We start from the raw sequence: 17,833 nt of genomic DNA, 5'->3' as shown, positions 1-17,833 counted from the left end.
TGGTTTAGTCATTTACTAATTTTAATCCCCATTCAACACCTGTCACCTTAACTGAAAGCTCCTCATAAGTAGAAACCCTATTTTACTCACCAGTGACCCTTCTGTGCTTTGGTGGGGATTCAATTACCATAGCTATAAGAATGGTCATGAAACCTATGAGGGAAATAACCAAATAACCACCTACAAACATATGTTTTATACATGTTACATTACTGAAGAACAAAATTTAACTGCAAAACCCAAAATATACTTTGTCACCAGAAAGTGAACGCCACTAAAACTGTTCATTCCTGTGCCAATTTGAAAGCTAACATATTGAAGTAATTAAACTTGTAATTTCCTTCACTGGCATTTGGTAGGTTATCGTATCAGTGACTCCTAAAAAGGCTTTAGTTAGGGACAAAAGAGATAACATTTTATAATAGCAATTTGTAAAAGATAAAGCAATGCAAATAGAGTGATATTTCTATTATACATTGACAGATCTTTAACAGTGTAATTCAAATAATACTAACCTTTTGGAATTTTCTCCAAATTAAAATGCTTCCCTAATACACTAATTGATCACAGTAGGGAATTTAACTGGTTAACTATACTGAAGAGAAACACAACAAGCAAGCATTTAACATGGGGAGGGGTTAATGGAATAAGCTATCAATAGTCTCTAATGAAAGATGGTGTCTAGCACTGCTAATAAGACAATACTAGGAAAACATCCTTCTTATCTTTATCCTCTAAGACTAGTTTTGTTCTTAACACAAGTGAGGGAGGTAGTTTCTTCTAATAGTATAAACAGTAAAAAAAAAAAATCCCTGGCAAGGCAGCATACCATGACGTATAATAACTGCACATAGATGACAAAGAAAATGTACAGTATTGTAACAAACTAAACGTTTAACTCAGCAACTTATGCTATTATTTAAAAAGTCAAAAAATAAAATTAAAACTATTTATGATACTGTTTTTACTAATATGAGTCATAATATAGTATGCTTAAGATAGCTGAAAGGGTCACATGTTAGAAACCACAAAGAGGGTTAAAAAGGGCTGGAATTCATGTAGTGTGGAATAAGTGAATAAATTTATGTGTTTATATTTGAATGACTATCAGGAAAAAGGGAATCATTTAATTACAAGAGATTTAGGTTAAGTCTAGCTTAGGCTGGATATGTAAGGTTTTCTGTGGTTTTTAAAGTAGAGTATTTGACCAAAGATATTTAAAAATCAACTATGTGAGGTTTTCCCATGGGGTCATGTGCATGCAAGATGGTCACAGGAATATAAGGAGAAAAGACCTGAGCATGTGGTTCTAGTTCCATAAGCTTTTAAGTACCCTTTTCCATATTGGTCCCATGACTATGGTGTCAGGGCCTGATAATAGGTCGGGGAAAAAAAGTAAACAGTGTTTCCCTCCAGGTTTTCCATAGGCAGGGACAGTGATCACTTGGGCAAAATCCTTCTGTAAGGAAAGGAAAAGAACTAGGTGGATCAAAAGAAAATGTATTATTTGTGTAATACAAACACATTTAGTTTTATGTAACATCTGAATCAATTCTCTAGACAGGAAGTTAATTTGCAGCAAATTGAATTAAATCACCTACCTATTTGTAAGCATCCTTTGATCTGAGCTTATTGTAAACATCGCAGTATGCAAGTGTCGAGGTAAGGCACCTTCACTTAGGGCAAGCTCCTGCATTTTTGTAGCAATTTCTTTATCACCTTCCTTTGGAAAAAGGGTAAGATGATCCCTAAGGTGGCAATCCAGGACAAGCTATCCAAATTTTAAAAAACTAATTTTACATATTTAAATGAAAAAAACATTCAGTATGTAATAGAAGTTTAAAATGCATCTTCTAATCACCCCCCCAAAAAAATAGGTGAGTAGTAGCACAGGTAATTTTTAAACCTTTGGAATAAGGTTGAGATGTTTCCAGACAAATTTACCTCATAAACTATGCTTTGCTAAACTTAATATTAAAACTAGGTTCACTCCCTCTGTGTATAGCTGCCAACAAAAAGGAGAGGCTTGGCTATCGCAAGCTCTGTAAAAGATGGGCACTTTGGAAGCTAACATTGAGCAAAGAACCCATTAGCTAAAGGGAGAAAATTAGCCTTTGGCTGTATATGCACACTAAAAATGCAAATAAACTTTGATGTTCCATTCAGTTCAATGCCTATATATATTTACAGCTACTTAAGGGCATACTAATTCTGTGATTAATTGTGTGCTATACTTATGCACAATAAATGAATTTTTTGGTAAAAGGAGACTTTCTTCAATTGTATTCAAATTGCTTCTATGACAACAAAATACAAGAATTCAAAAGCCATTTAGACTGATGTCATTGTAATCATCATAGTATGCAACAGACATTCATAGCTACAACCTTTTAAAAAATATAGAAGCATAAAGCAACTATCTTAAAGAAGCAGTATCTTCGACAAGATCATGCTCCAATCTCTAGAGCTCAATTACAAATATGCTTTAGCAAGAACTTTTTGTTGCCTTTCTTACTTGGTATCATTTTGGTATGAACTAACTCCATCAATAGATTTCTATACAAGCTCAGTATCTCAAGACTTCAACACTGTCAACATTATCCTTCCAAAAAAGAGCAACAGATAGAATGCTAACTTTTAATTAAGTAAAATAAACAAATAATGCAGTAACAGATTTATTTGCTCTACAACTTCACTATGAAATTAAAACTTTTATTATTGAGGATTATTTCTGTAACAAGTTTAAAACTAATTTATAATAAAGATTTAAAATTACTTTTCTTACCCAGAGAAATGTTTATTTCCCAAAAAGACTGAAAGGCAATATTGTCAACTTCAATTAAAACAGCCTATCAACATTCAAGTAAGGTTAAAATTTCAAAATTGTTCTCTCACCTCTATTATTGCCTTCATAACCAACCCAGCTCCTTTTATTATTGCCATGGAAGGATGCTTTAAAGTGAGGGGGAAAAAGTATCAAAAAATAAAAAAGAATTTTATTCCAACACATTTAGCTGTTACTCTTAAGAAGGGTATATACATTTTTACACAAGGTATAAGCCATAAAATTAGTAAAGGATACATCTCAAAGTCAGTTTGGTTAAATATTTTAGGTATTTTCACAATATAGCCTTAGAGATACAGACACATAAACAAAGAATTTACATTAGTAGGAAACGGAAGGCATCTATTTGAATAATTATAATTATTTGAATGATACATATCAATGATACTAAAATAATAAAAATATAAACATCATATATACATACATGTATCTAATAAGTACTATAGTACTGTATAAAATAACAAATGTTTTCCAGTGTTTATGAAGAGCCCTGCTAAAGCTCATTTTATCATTTGGGAATTTGTAAAGAAAAGGGAACTTTGGGCCTACCACAGAAAAATGAGTTTTTCACTACTAAAATGGAGGCCAGGTGTGGTGGGTCATGTTTGTAATCCCAGCACTTTGGGAGGCTGAGGCAGGAGGATCGCTTAAGCTCAGGGGCATGAGAACAGCCTGGGCAACAAAGGGAGACCCCGTCTCTACAAAACAAATAAATAAATTAGCCGGGTTTGGTAGCATGTGCCTGTGGTCCCAGCTACTCAGCAACTGAGGTGGGAAGATTACTTGAGCCTGGGAGGCTGAGGCTGCAGTGAGCTGTGATTGCATCACCGCACTCCAATCTGGGCAACAGAACAAGACCTTCACCTCAAAAAATAAATAAAATAAAATAAAATAAAAAAGCAAGATATAGAAAATGGGCAGAGTGTCAAAACAGCAGTGAACACCCATCAACGGGACTCTACATGAAACACCAAGAAATCTGTACACTCAAAATGTACCAATATGATAATGTACTAGGTGCATTTATTCGTCAATATTATAGATCAAGCTTGTCCAACCCGCAGCCTACATGGATGCTTATATTTATTCAAAGCTAACCCAGGATGGCTTTGAGTGTAGCCCAACACAAATCTTAAACTTTCTTAAAAACATTTTTGCAATTTTTTCTTTTAGGTCATCAGATATTGTTAGTGTTAGTGTATTTTATGTGTGGCCCAAGACAACTCTTCTTTCAGTGTGGCCCAGGAAAGCCAAACGACTGGACACCTCTGCTATAGAAGTATGCAAATGTTATCTTAGAAACAGTGATCCTAAAAGCGGTTCCCTTAAATTCACTGTTATCTGACAAGAAAAATACAAGCTCTCACCTGAAAAAGTTTAAAAAGGGTTCTTCCATTGGATGCTACCATCTCCAAGAGCATATCAAACTGCTGCCCTTCAGTTGTCTCACTATATGGAGCACAGAGGGCAAAGGTAAGGAAGTCCAAGAGCGAACTAATAACTAGGGCACCAGTCCCATGATCCTGAAACAAAGCAACAGATTCTCTTAAAGACTTAAGAGATGGGGACCTTCAGTTAAATTTTAACAATAATGTGTTCCTTTCTGTTATTCTATATGTCAGACATCAACATTGACTTTAATTTCTCAACATGAGGTTCAAAGTTGGATGACTCTTTAGTACTTGCTTTTGCTCATATAGTGAATCCATTATCCATCATACCTCAAAAGGAACAATTAAAATTCAAATTTCAAGAGTATAACCAAGACTTCTCAAATGTGTATAACAAAGGTTAATGTTTATTTGCAAAAAATAATATTTGACAATATTTGCAAAACTCTGGCAATCTGCTTACGTTCCTTCAAGATGCTATAGAACGCCCATCTCCAAAATTGTTATCAGGGACTGAGGAACAAAGATTTGGCTTAATTTTTTTTTAGAGCAGTTTATTTCATAATGACATTTTTAAAGAAAGAAAAAACAAAAATTTGGAGTTTCCCTGTGAAAATCTAAAGGCTTTGACATCTATCCTTCCCAGGTGAATGGATATAGTCCTAAGACAAAATATTTTATTATCAGTGACCAAGCTGAACTGTGACCAATACTGACCAAAGCTGGGGTCTACAATAAAAAAAAAAAAAATCATCCACGTGGCACTTCTAGAATATCTTTCAATAATGGTATGGTATCTACCATGAAGACAAATTTAATTATAACTTACCACATGGGAATTAAATTTCTCCAGTAAGTTTTCCAGAAACTTCTTTGACGAGAGAAGAGAAGCTTTGTTCAACTGTTCTTGTCTTAAGTCATAGTCATCATGCATGGGCTATTGATGGAAAAAAAAAAAAACAGTGATAATTCATAAGCAGTCCCATGTGCTAGCATCACGCAAAAGTCATTTATAAAGAGTATTCATTACACATTGAAAGAATTAAAAACCATTGCCTTTAAAGTGTAAGGCAAAAAGGAAACTCATGATAAGCAGGCAGAAGTGACGATTTACCATGATTTTGATCAGACTTCACAGATAATTTGCCCAACAATTAACTCAACATATACAAAAGGTACTCTCTCAAAAGTCACAGATCTTATTAAAAGGCAAACATTTGCCCACCCAGAATTTTATAACTAAAATTTGAAATAAAACTTAGCATTTAAATGTACTAAAAATAACAACAAATACTTGTCTCAGGGTGATTTTCTTTTGAGTGTATAAAACATTCCAGCATGATGGTTAGGAGTAGAGCTCCAATCCTAATTTTACTACTGACAATAACTGGGAGACGTTACGCAAGGTAAGTTACTTTACATAAGTCTCTAAGTTTCATTTTCCTCAGCTGTAAAGTAGGAGTAATAGTATTTATGTAACATTACTATGATGCTTAGATGAGATAATTCATGTAAGATACAAAGCCAACACCTAATATGTAATGAGGGCTCAATGTTTGTTTCATAGCATTGTTTTTTACTTTTTTTTATTGTGGTAAACTACATATAACAAAAGTTACCATCTTAACCATTTTAAATTACACTGTTCAGTGGCATTAAGCATTCACATTGTTGGGCAACCATCACCACCACCCATCGCTAGAACTTTTTTCATTTTCCCAAACTGAAACTCTGTAATCATTAAACAATAATTCCCCATTCTGCCTTCCTCCCAAGCCCCTGGCAACCACCATTCTACTTTCTGTGAATTTGACCTCATATAAATAAAATCATACAATATTTATCCTTTTGTGACTGACTTCTTTCACTAGCATCATGGTCTCAAGGTTCATCCATGTTGCAAAACGTGTCAGAATTTCCTTCCTTTTTGTTTCTGCTCATTTAGCAAATACTGTATGTTACTATGGTTAATTGTATAAACTTTGGAGCCAGAAAGTGGGCTTGAAGCCTCCTCTGCCATTTACTAGCCACATGACCTTGAACAAGTTACTTGGGCCTTAAGTCCTTCTCTACAAAATAGATATAACAGTAATAACTTCTAAAGTTCATTGGAAGACTGAATAATATATGAAAAATTCATAGAATAGTACCTGAAACACAGAAAAAAATTAATCATTATTTATTAAACAGCTTGACAAGGCCTGTTAAGGATAAAAATTAAAATTAAACATGAATATTATCCTCAGGAAGCTGACAGATTGAGAAAAATACATCATGTTTAGAAATAGCAATAATTCAAAGAAGAAATTGCTAAGAAAGACAAGTGTAATATTTATGAAGGGTAATCTCACTTCAGGGAGGGATAAATCACTACCACCTTCAGGAATAGGAAAGCTCCATTTATTTTTAAAATTTTATTTTAATTGTTGTGGGTACATAGTAGGTGTGTATATTTGGTAAGCTTCATTTAAAAGCTGACTTGAGCTCTTAATGAATAAGCAGGGAAAGAATTCTGAGCAGGGAGAATACATGAAATATTAAAAAATATATACATTGGTCTCCATCCTTGGCTCCTGACATAGAGCACCTAAAACCCTTGCAGACAGGGGCACTAGCAGAATCTTTTGTTGCAACAGTCTTTTACCCTGGTTCCTGACACAGAGCTCCTAAGAACTTTGCAATTTCCTGATAGGGGAGCCTGACACAAAGCTCTCTACCATTAGAATTTCCTGGGTGATAGGAACATCTTTTGTTCTAATAAAGCAACTCTCCATATCATTGTTAAGTTCTAGTTATCTCACTACTTGTTTGGAACAGTAAATAAAATTAATTTGCTTTTGGGAATGCAAGGTTTTACAGAAGTATTTACTTATGTTTATGTACGACTAAGCTTGCCTAAAACACTTTATATAAGGAAAAGTCCCAGGTACTACACACAAAACTGAGATAATCAGAAACTTCAAAACTATACTAAACAATTGTTTCTCCCTCTGTACAAGCTGCCACTAAGTTAGAGCTTTACTGTGCAAACAGCTTTCAGGTGTGCTTCTTCTTTAGCCCTGTGACTACCCTAGCTCAGCAACTCATTTCTTACGTGACAATTTGGTCCACCTGCCTCTAATTTTACTTCTATTCTCCACATACTACCAGTGTGGGTTTTTAAAAACTCAAACCTGATCACATTACTGCTCTCTTGCTAAAAAAAATCCTTCAGGTGTTCCTTACAAAAAGATAAAAATCTAGCTCCTCCCTCCTGATACAGAAGGTTTTTTATTACTGTCTGCATACATCTCTAGCTGCAACTCCTAATTACCCCCCATCCATACCTTATAACCCAACCATATTTAATTATTTGTTGCTTTCCAAACATGCCTTTTTATATGCTATTCCCCACCCAGGAAGGCCTTTCCAGAGCTAGAAAATTCCTGCCTGTCCTTCAAGATTCAGATCAAATGTAACATCTTCCAGAAAGACTGGGTGAGAATCTTTCATCTTCCCCTCATCACCAAACAAAAATAAAGTGCTGCTTTTCAAGATCCTATGGCCCCTACTACCTTACCTTGTACAGATATGCCTACCTTACCAGACTGTCAACAAAGTGAGGAAGAAAAGAACTTCTGTCTTAAGATCTTTGAATTTCTGGCACACAGCACATTGCCTGGTATTTAGGATATGCTAAACAAAGGTTTGAGTAACTATGAGAACAATTTAAGAAACAGAAACAAGAACTTATTGGTACAATGAAAATCTGGGACTGTGGAAATCAAAACCACCAGTCAACTTAAGAAAAACCAGTTTCCTTAAGAAAACTACTACTTACACACATAAGGGCACAAAGCATATCAACTGCTGCATGGATTACTCCGTTGTTGCTTCTTTTGAGTGCTTTTACTACCTTCACCCCTAGACGCTCGCGAAACCTTTTGGAACAAAAAACAAGCATATATTAGCAATACCAGAACATTTTAAATTGTTATATTATTGAAATAGATCATATTAACTTTCCATTGCACTACTGGAACAATGACGTATTTTAAATTCCACCTCTGAAATTTATCAGTCTTCATAATAGTTTTTTCTTTGAGAGGGAAAATATTTTTTAGGGTTAACTAAAACTAAAAGGCATGTAATTTCCCATTCAAATTCAAGAGTCAGTTATATTACTGGTGAGTATGGGACCAATATTCCGCTTCTGCTGCCCTCACCTTCCTTTTTCATTTATCATGAATAAAGCACCATATCACCCTATAAAAGGTATCTGGTTTAGTCAAGGAAAAGGAGGTGAATCTTTCATTATTTGCCATTTTGAGTAGTTCAAATTCTCTAAGAGAAGTTAAGTTTCAGAAGACAACTTACTTTGGAAGCTGAGTGAAAGCCAGGAAACCAGCTTTGGATGCCACAAGCCTCCTCACAGCCTGGAACTGACTCTCAAGTTCTGCATTTGAAGCAACGACATCCCCTTCTTGGGACAATAATGCTGTTATGGCATTATTGATCAGTTTTTCTTTGTTTTCTGAGAAGAGACCCTAGGTGAAGAAAGAGTATTTCAAAAAAGTTTCCATACCAAAAGTTAGTAACAATGAACAATTATGATAAAACTTAGCTTACATCTTGTGTTACTGCATGTAGGACTCCACTGTATGAAATATTAGCATTGAACCTGAATACAGCATCTGCAAAGTTGCCATCTGTAAAGAGATTAAGAGGTTCAAAAAGAAGATACGAATTCCTAATTCTTAAATTATTAAGTAGATGAGTGGAAATGTAATTACATTTAAATCAATACTTACTTGGAGGCGTAGCTAAGAACCTGAGGTGAAGGCTCTCTACTTCCTCATCAACAGGCATGCTGAGTAACCCCCATCGCTGACCTTTATGGGTTGGTGTCATTTTTACACAAACATCTCTATTACCAGAGGCTCTTACTCCATCCAGCAAACTTGCTAATAAGGAATCTCTAAGTAAGATTAAAAGTAAAAAAAGGTTTTAGCATTGATGATTAAGGGGAATTTTGATCTAGCATGAAGCATAGGCCCTTTAGCAGGTAATCTGCTCAGGGACACACTACAGTTACAATGGGAAACACAAACAGTGGGGCTTTAGGAAGAGCTCTAATACTAGCTCTTCACCGTGCTGCTACATGACCTTGTACAAGTTACTTAAGCACTAATTTTAATTTCTCTTTCTCTCCCTTTAAAATTATTTTTAACAGCTTTACTCGGTTCTAATTGACAAATCACAAGTCATCCAATTAAAACGTACAGTTTGATAATTTTTAATAAATTTATACAACTGTATAATCATCATCAGTTCTGATATATTTTCATCACTCCAAAAATTTTCCTTGTGCCCATTTGCAAAAGAACACTCCCCAGCCGCAGGAAACCACTGATCTATCTCCATAGTTTTGCTTTTTAAAGAAACTTCATAAAAACAGAATTATAGAATATATAGTCTTAGGTGTCTTGCTTATTTTACTTATCATACATAGGCTTTTGAGATTCATCCAAGTTGTTGCATGTATTAGGTCAGTCCTTTTTTATTGCTGAGTAGTATTCCATTGTATGAACAGGCAACATTTTGTCTGTTTATTCACTGGCTGATCTAGATATGGATTGCTTCTGTTTTTGGCTATGAGTAATGATATTACGAACATTCATGTGCAAGTCTCTCTGTGGGCATCTTTTCATCTCTCTTGGATAGATACCTAAAAGTGGAACTGCTGGACCATGTAAGTATGTGTTTAATCTTTTAAGAAATTATCAAACTGTTTTTCAGACTGGTTTTATCATTTTACCTTCTTACCAGCAATGTATGAGAGTTCTTTTCTCCATATCCTCGCCAACACCTGGCACTGGCAGTCTTTTTGATGTTAGTCATGTTAGTGAATATGTAGTAGTTTGCATTTTCATTTCCTAAAGATTCATGATCTTTTCATGTATTAACATTCATATTTTTCCAGTGAGGTGTCTATTTCAATCTTTTGCCCATTTACTATTGGGTCGCTTGGTTTTTTTCAGTATTGAGTTGTAAGAGTTCTGTATATATTCTGGATAGAAAACCTTTATTAGCTATATGCTTTGCAAAGATTTTCTCCCTGCGATCTGTCTTTTCTTTTTCTAAATGGTGTCAAAGTTCTAAATTTTAATGAAGTCTAACTAACAACCTTTTTTTCTTCTTTTCTAGATTGTTTTTGGTATTACATCTTAGAAATCTTTTCCTAACCCCAAGTCACAAAGAAGTTGCTTTACTTTCTGCATGTAAGTGTTATTGGGAATAAGAGGACCTTCTTCCTACGGCTACTGTCAGGACAAAGCAAGATAATGTACATAAAGCATCTGACAAACAGAGTGTTAAGATCCTTCCTCTGATTAGAACATCCATACTTTTTTTTGTTTTAAGGTGTTCTTTTCCGTTGAATTCAGGACAGGAAAAAAACATAACCATTGCTTAACATTTCAGTCTTGTTGACCTTAGACTGAAAGCTTTGTAAGGCAAGAAACAGCTATTGGTCATACTATACTACTGGAAATACTATAAAAACACTAATTATAGGCCAGGTGTGGTGGCTCATGCCTATAATCCCAGCACTTTGGGAGGTCAAGGCAGGCGGATCACTTGAGGTCAGGAGTTCGAGACCAGCCTGGCCAAGACGGCGAAACCCCATCTCTACTAAAAATACAAAAAAAGAAAAAAAGAAAAAAATTAGCTGGGCGTGGTGGCGCACACCTGTAATCCCAGCTACTTGTGAGGCTGCGGCAGGAGAATCGCTTGAACCCGGGAGATGGAGGTTGCAGTGAGCCAAGATCACGCCATAGCACTCCAGCCTGAGTGACACAGTGAGACTCTGTCTCAAAAAAAAAAATTGAAAATGGGAGGGTCATTTTAAATATGCAAGAAAATGTCTTTTCCCAAATTAAATAATTTTAAATTTCTAGACTACATATCTTTGGTTTTCCTTGTTGACCAAGCACTTTGCCTTGCACATACTAGGATTTCAAAAACTTAAAAAAAAAAAATACCTCTCTGTTGAAGAATATTTCCGTACTTGCCCTTTTATAAATTCAATGGTAAAAAGTTGTGGATTTTCTGAGTCACAGACCAATGCAAATACCTAATGAAAAAACAAAAAATAGCTTCAACAAAAAAAAGTTTATAGTTTTATAGTATTTCATTATAAAATGCATCACTTAGCTTACAAAAGTCAGTATTTTAAGATGTGACTTGTTTACAATATAAGAGTTTAAAACTTTAAAATCTCAAATTTTCAGTTGAGTAATAAGTTCCATTCTTTATATACTTGGAAAATAACTTTTGTAATAATCATTGTTCTATGATCAATTAATATAAATATGTTAAGAGTTAAATACAGATTCTGTCCATTTCATATTCTTTAGCCATGAGTAAACATTAAAATAGAAAGAAAATTATCCTAATTTATCAATAGAAAGAAATCTCATTCAAGCTAACAATGCTGAAACTTACTTCTCCTAAAGGCTTCAATGTTGCAATATTATAGGTTGCCAGATCACGTTCTACTAAACATGTTTCTGTAAGTGCTAGAATTCTTTTAACAGGCTCCTTCAAAAAATAAAATTGAGACATATTAAGAAGTTATTTTTTAAAACGTCAAAATCAGATGAACAAATTTTCATTTTTAACATATGGGTCTTACCGAATGTCTAGGTGATATTTTTTGGACTACAAACTCTGCTAAAGATGTGATGGATTCATCAGTGCTGTATTTTCCAAAGCGAAGATTCAAATATTGCTCGAATTCTAAAGGCTCTTTCCTGATCCGCAATGAAATACCTATGTAGTTACCAGCATGGTCTATTGCACTTTTAATAATCTCTTCTCTTTGCTCTGACGCAAATAAATGCTGCACAAATTTAGAAATTTAAAAAGTCAGAGTTGAAACACCTGAAATGTGTCTGTAGCTAATCAACTCATAGGAAAGGTATTAAAGTAGCAATTCTAGAGAAAAAAGAGGTAGGTATTAGAGGCAAATAAGCAGTTGTTTCAATGAAAAGACTATTACTAAATTAAAATAAAGTCTGGGATACAGAGCTTTGCAACTAACTCACTGAACGGCAATTATCTCAAAATTTCTCAGGTTCTGGTTCTCATCACCTTGTGCAAAACAGCATGCTGGGTCTTCCAAGAAGGGCCTCCAAGGAACCCCAGCCGAGCCACTGGGGGTGATGGGTACTGTGTGGGCAGGATTCCCAGTTTCAAACAACGCAGCTCTGATTTAATCTGTTTTACACAGTAGGCTTCTTTGCAAGATGATGCTGAAGAATGTTTAAATGTTTACAAGTCATTGGCCTACTGATGTTACAAACCAACTTTCTGGGCTCTATTTACAAAGGTAAGGAAACAGGCTACAGGATGAGTATCTGTTATTTGAAATGCTTGGGATCAGAACTATCAGACTTCAGAGTTTTTCAGCATTTGGAATATTTTCATTACACTTACCAGTTGAGCATCCCAAATCTGAAAATCCCAAATCTGAAATGCCCCAACAAGCATTTCCTTTAAGCATCATGTTGGCACTCAAAAAGTTTCCGATTTTGGAACATCTTGAACTTCCAGATTTGGTATGCTCAACCTGAACTTGCATTTGGTGCCTAGAGGCCAGAAATGCTCAATGTCCTGTAAAGGGCAGAGTAGGAGTGTCCCACACAAGAAAGAATTGTCCTCCTCAGAATGTCAACAGCTCCCCTGCTGAGAAACACTGGATCACATCGTGTTTAAGAACCTGGTTTTATTCCTAGCAGCTTTTTATAGTCACCATAGATGCAAAAGGTATTAGATAAAGGTTTGTTGAATAAATCTGGTATAGTACCATATTTATAGTGAATTGATTCATTTTAGCTAGTGTCTTACAGTGAGAAACTGGATTAATTCAAATGAAAACTTCTTGCTGCCACCAAGTAATACAAAATGTTGGCAATAAGAAGAGTATGAAACAATTTTCATCCTTAACGTTTACCTTATTATTCCATTTTATGGCTTGGTTGAATTACTGTGATACAGTTATCCTATTAAGGCCTGACAGGCCATATTCTTGTAATCAGGTATGTTTACCAACAAGATGTTAAACATTCCAAATTACCACTGACCAGGGAAGAGACAGTCTATGGATAGCACTAAGACAGCAGGCTTTGGGCTGGGAGAAGGGCCTTCATCTTTTGGGTCAAGCCTCAGAGGTAACACACAGAGGTTTACCTGTATGTTCCTAGATGAGGGAAACTAGGATGGTACCCATCAAGTGGGGAAAGAGTAAAATCTAAGATGGAAAAAGGCCTGTAACTCTGAAGAACAAACTATATTTCTACATCAGATTATCTAGCCCCCATCATTGTTTATTTCCCTTTTGCTAACATCTACTATCTTATATATGTAAAAGTTCAACACTTGCTTTGGCTCTGCTACCAACAGAACGATATTTTATCTACAAAACACTAAAAATTGAAGGAGCATTCCCGGAACACTAAGGTAGCTACAAGAATTAAAATTTTCAAGAGAAAGGAATTTTGCAATTAAGTTCAAATGAGTCTCTCCATTTGGAGACTTTCTCTACCGCACATCTTTGAGACAGAAAGGCAGGATGTATCTTAAAAAAAACAGTTATATATACTTCAGCTTCTATTACTGATTAACAGGGTTCTCAGCACCTTAAGTAGCTTCTGTTATACCCCATAATTTACTTATATATAATTCTGAATTTCAGAACAAAAACACGCAATGAATTCCAAATTGAAGTTTCAATGCACACTCAGATTTCAGATTATAAACAGCTAGGCAAAGGATGAAAGATTCTCAAAAAGTAAGTGATTTTAAATTACTTTTTTCATTTTTTTTTCCTTTTTGTGCAGAACAAGGTCTCACTATGTTGCCAGGCAGGTCTCAAACTCCTGGGCTCAAGCTATCCTCCTAACTCTGCCTCCCTAAGTGCTGGGATTATAGGTGTGAGCTGCCATGCCAGGCTTAAATTACTTTTTCAAAGAAAGCTTAGAAACTTTTTGGTAAGACAGTAATACCAATGAAAATAACAACTGTAGTCACTGTTTACCGTACTAAGCCATCCATTGTGTGTAAAGCATTTACATAAATTATCTCACCAGATCCTCACTCTCCTCATTTTGGAAAGCAGCAAACTGGGATTCAAGCTCAGGTATCTTTGATACCAAAACCTGGACTATTATACTTCCTTCCAGAGGACTCACGTGAAATTTCAAAATGAAGTATAAAAAGCTTTGCTTTCCTTCAAATGGTCATGACCCTTTTAAAGTGTTTTTTTTTTAAATAGTACTTACCAATCTACTAAATCCTCCATAAAGTATACAAAATCCTCCTTGATAATCTGAGAGATCTACAAATCCTTCAATATTTCTATAGTCATAGGAACAGAGTACTCTGTTGGTTGCAGGATTAATTTGGTCAAAGCCTCCTGGAGTTACTTCCAAAATTACAGGTTTTCTTGAGTCACTCCAGTGATGCTTATAGCAGTTGTATCTCTAAAGACAGAATCAGTATTACTTTTAGGTTCATAAAATAAAATTATATAAAATAAAATTTAATGTATCACAGTCACTATTGAAATGAGCAAAAATCTAATTGTCATCGTAAATATTTAGAGCTACTATCCAAATTGTTAAAACTATGATTAATTTTAACTATTTGGAGGTGTTTAAGAATGTTCACACTAACTGAAGACAGTACATTCTTTTTTAATTAGCAAAGGGTTTGGGTTACAATATTTTATGAAGCTATTTTAAGCCACTCTATGTAAATTTATAAAAAGAAAAAAGAGGAAATCCTACATAGAAATGTATTCTGAAAGAGTTTTACTGGAAAAAAGATCTACTTTCTTTGATGGATTCTTTTAATCCAAGTTCAATAATGAAAAGAGCTAAGTCACATTTCAGGGAAGTTGTAATATTCAATTTAAACAACCTGAACCGCCTCAGTATATTAATGTATACTTTATTTCCACATACAAAAAAAAAAAAGCTGAGGCCTGTATTTGACCTTAGGCTTTTCTAATCACACAATTGGAAAGTTATCTTCAAGATGTTTGATCATATTAGCAAGTAAAATTCCATTTAGATAATATTCCTTCACAAATTAAAGTAGCTGAGTGTCAGAAATTATTAGAATAGTCAATATCCATTTACTATCCAGTTTTAGTCTTTAAAAAGAAAAAAGGTTTAATCAAGGCTGCTAAGCAAAATGATGCGATACGGAAGAAGAAAATAAATTTAAAATAATAGAAAACTGAAGCAAAGAGAAAATAAGGATAACAAAGTTTCAGATGTGAAATGAGTATCCTCTCCCCCACCCAAACACCGCAAAGTTTTCTACCCATCAATATAAAGTGGGATACATGGTCAATTACAATTTTTAATGTAAAAATCAATTGGTTGCTCTGGAGTACAACTATTTCTGATACTGAAATAAGAAATTATCTTCTAGGTTTTCAGAAAAGAGAGTGAAGCACTAAGTAATGAACACCTCCACTAATATCCCAACACTGAAGTCAGCAATGACCTTCACAGGACATCAAGTCTCCTCAACATTACTGATCTATGCATCGAACACACACATAGTTCCATAAAAGTAATTATGCAGACAGACAAAGGGCCTGCACTAATCCAAGAATACAGAACCTTGATTCTGAACCAAAAGATCAATCAATGCCACACCTCTGCTGCAGGAATGGGAGAAGGCAGGGCACAAAAATTGTGGAGGTTTCCAAACTATACTTGTTTACATGCCTCAAGACCACTATATAGGATATTCTCCATTCCTCCCAGCTCATAAACAACTGCCATTAATGAGATGTGCTGATGGAAGCATCATTATCCCTCAGGATTGCAGGGGCCAACCAAGAAGGACTTTTGAGAAACCCTGATTTAGAAGTATATCTAGGGCAAATGGAGGTCTTAGAGCCAAATTCAACTTAGGCAAGAAGAGTGCCGTTTAGCCAGCACAGTATTTGGGGTGGAATCTAAACTTGTTATTAGGACAATACAGGTGTCACTTTGAGCCCCTTACTCCTGATGTAAAATCAGGTAAACTATCCTTTGGGCAATCTTCTAGAGGTACTGTTTCTACCATAAGATTTTGAAAAGTATTAAATGGCTGAAGTTAACTGGTACAAAAGACAGCTTATATAAAAACTCTAAGTATGCTTTTGAAAGCAGTTGTTTCCCAAACAGATGAGGTACGTCACCTGCCAATATAGAATAATTAAAATAAGCACACCAAGTTATGATTTATAAAAATTTGACCATGGCTCATCAGGAACAAGAAATAAGCAGCTCGCCAGTTGCCATTAAACTATTTTTAAACGCTGCTGGGCAACCAGCCAATTGCTAGAGTTGAAATTAGTGAGGTTTCTGGGATGCTAAAAAAAGTAGCAGAATATTCATAGAAATATTCTATGAATGAGGGCTTAAGACAGACAGGAGAATGGTGCTGCCCGCATATCAGAATTCAGTTCCTGCCTTTTGCCAGAAGCTAGGGTTCTGAACAGTGCTATAAATTTAAGCATTATTTTTCTCCATTATAAAAGTAATACTTGCTAATGGGAAGAAATTTAATATCTCAAGAGAGTGAAAAAAAGGTTACACTCCTGTTCCTCTTTCCCAGAAGTCTCTGATTTAGTTTAAATGCTGCTGTTACATTACTGGAAAAGGCCTGGGAAAGTTAAGACGACTCTGATATGCCACCACAGCTTCCTCCAAAGCTGTCAGTGCACCATGCCAAGCTTCAGTACAGGCCAGATCCAGTCCAAGAACATGTAAGAAGACAGTTTCAATATGCTCAAATCTTAAAACTTGAATATTTCTGAAATAAGAAACTCCTACACCAAACAATGAATGAATGTTCCAACATGCACTATCAGCAGTATGACGTTCTCCAGTATTACTGTTTGGAATACTGCATAAGGACTACCTGAATGCTTACAGTGTTGCTTTTAATGCTCCAAAGGTTTTTTTGCCTTTTTTCCCCCCATCTACCAGTATCAACATTCTTAAATCTAACTGTTCATATTTGAGTTTCCTGTTAAACTACATAACATGATATCAGGAGACATTACAATTTTGTTTCTTTTCCCTTTAGCTTTGCTACAAATGGAACACACAGATTATGAAATGATTTCTACAATAAAGGGCAACATTTGAACAAATAAAAATACATAATAAATGTTAAATATTTACCCTTCCTGTGATTTTTCCCTCTGAAAAATCAGTTCTAAATCTCTGAAAGAGAAAACATAACCAGTTTATGACAACAGACTGGTAAGGAAAACTTGGCTCACTCCCTTCTACTCAAAGCAAGTAAAATCCTGGCTTGGTAACCTGGACACTAAAAACTGTTATTCAAGTTATAGTTTAAGAATATTCAATAAAAAGAGTATGAAACCTTATTGAAGAACAAGATAAACATACAATGCTTTCTCCTGCATATGCAATTAAAAAAAACTAATAAACTTGCAAATATAAAAGATTTTCCAGCCTGTTAGAGAAAAGTGAACGTTTCACAGGGTCAAGTTAAAGGTCAGTAAGAAAAAAATAATCATAGT

General features: G+C 34.9%; 1 protein-coding gene across 8 annotated transcripts in view; it reads right to left on the bottom strand.

Moving 5' to 3' along the window:
* The window catches only part of DNAJC13 (DnaJ heat shock protein family (Hsp40) member C13), a 119,609-nt gene that overhangs the window by 71,702 nt on the left and 30,074 nt on the right, over positions 1–17,833 (bottom strand). For 4 of the 8 annotated variants that reach the window (XR_679192.5, XM_009446497.5, XM_009446498.5 and 1 more), the window contains 13 exons: positions 17,469–17,510; positions 14,559–14,759; positions 11,912–12,118; positions 11,722–11,817; positions 11,259–11,350; positions 9,027–9,193; positions 8,845–8,924; positions 8,593–8,762; positions 8,057–8,156; positions 5,066–5,173; positions 4,213–4,368; positions 2,896–2,952; positions 1,602–1,771 (listed from right to left, as the gene is read on the bottom strand). Coding sequence is in view for 7 of the 8 variants with exons in the window: in XM_009446497.5 (XP_009444772.1) it covers positions 1,602–1,771; positions 2,896–2,952; positions 4,213–4,368; positions 5,066–5,173; positions 8,057–8,156; positions 8,593–8,762; positions 8,845–8,924; positions 9,027–9,193; positions 11,259–11,350; positions 11,722–11,817; positions 11,912–12,118; positions 14,559–14,759; positions 17,469–17,510 (1,646 nt within the window). In the remaining variant the exon portion in view is untranslated. The remainder of the gene's footprint in view (positions 1–1,601; positions 1,772–2,895; positions 2,953–4,212; positions 4,369–5,065; positions 5,174–8,056; positions 8,157–8,592; positions 8,763–8,844; positions 8,925–9,026; positions 9,194–11,258; positions 11,351–11,721; positions 11,818–11,911; positions 12,119–14,558; positions 14,760–17,468; positions 17,511–17,833) is intronic. The other 4 variants (XM_009446500.5, XM_516755.8, XM_063806225.1 and 1 more) reach the window with 3 other exon arrangements.

Source organism: Pan troglodytes, chromosome 2, assembly GCF_028858775.2.
Source record: "Pan troglodytes isolate AG18354 chromosome 2, NHGRI_mPanTro3-v2.0_pri, whole genome shotgun sequence".
NCBI lineage: Eukaryota > Metazoa > Chordata > Mammalia > Primates > Hominidae > Pan > Pan troglodytes.
The sequence above is the reverse complement of the archived record's forward strand: the minus strand, read 5'-3'. Positions and strand labels throughout refer to the sequence as shown.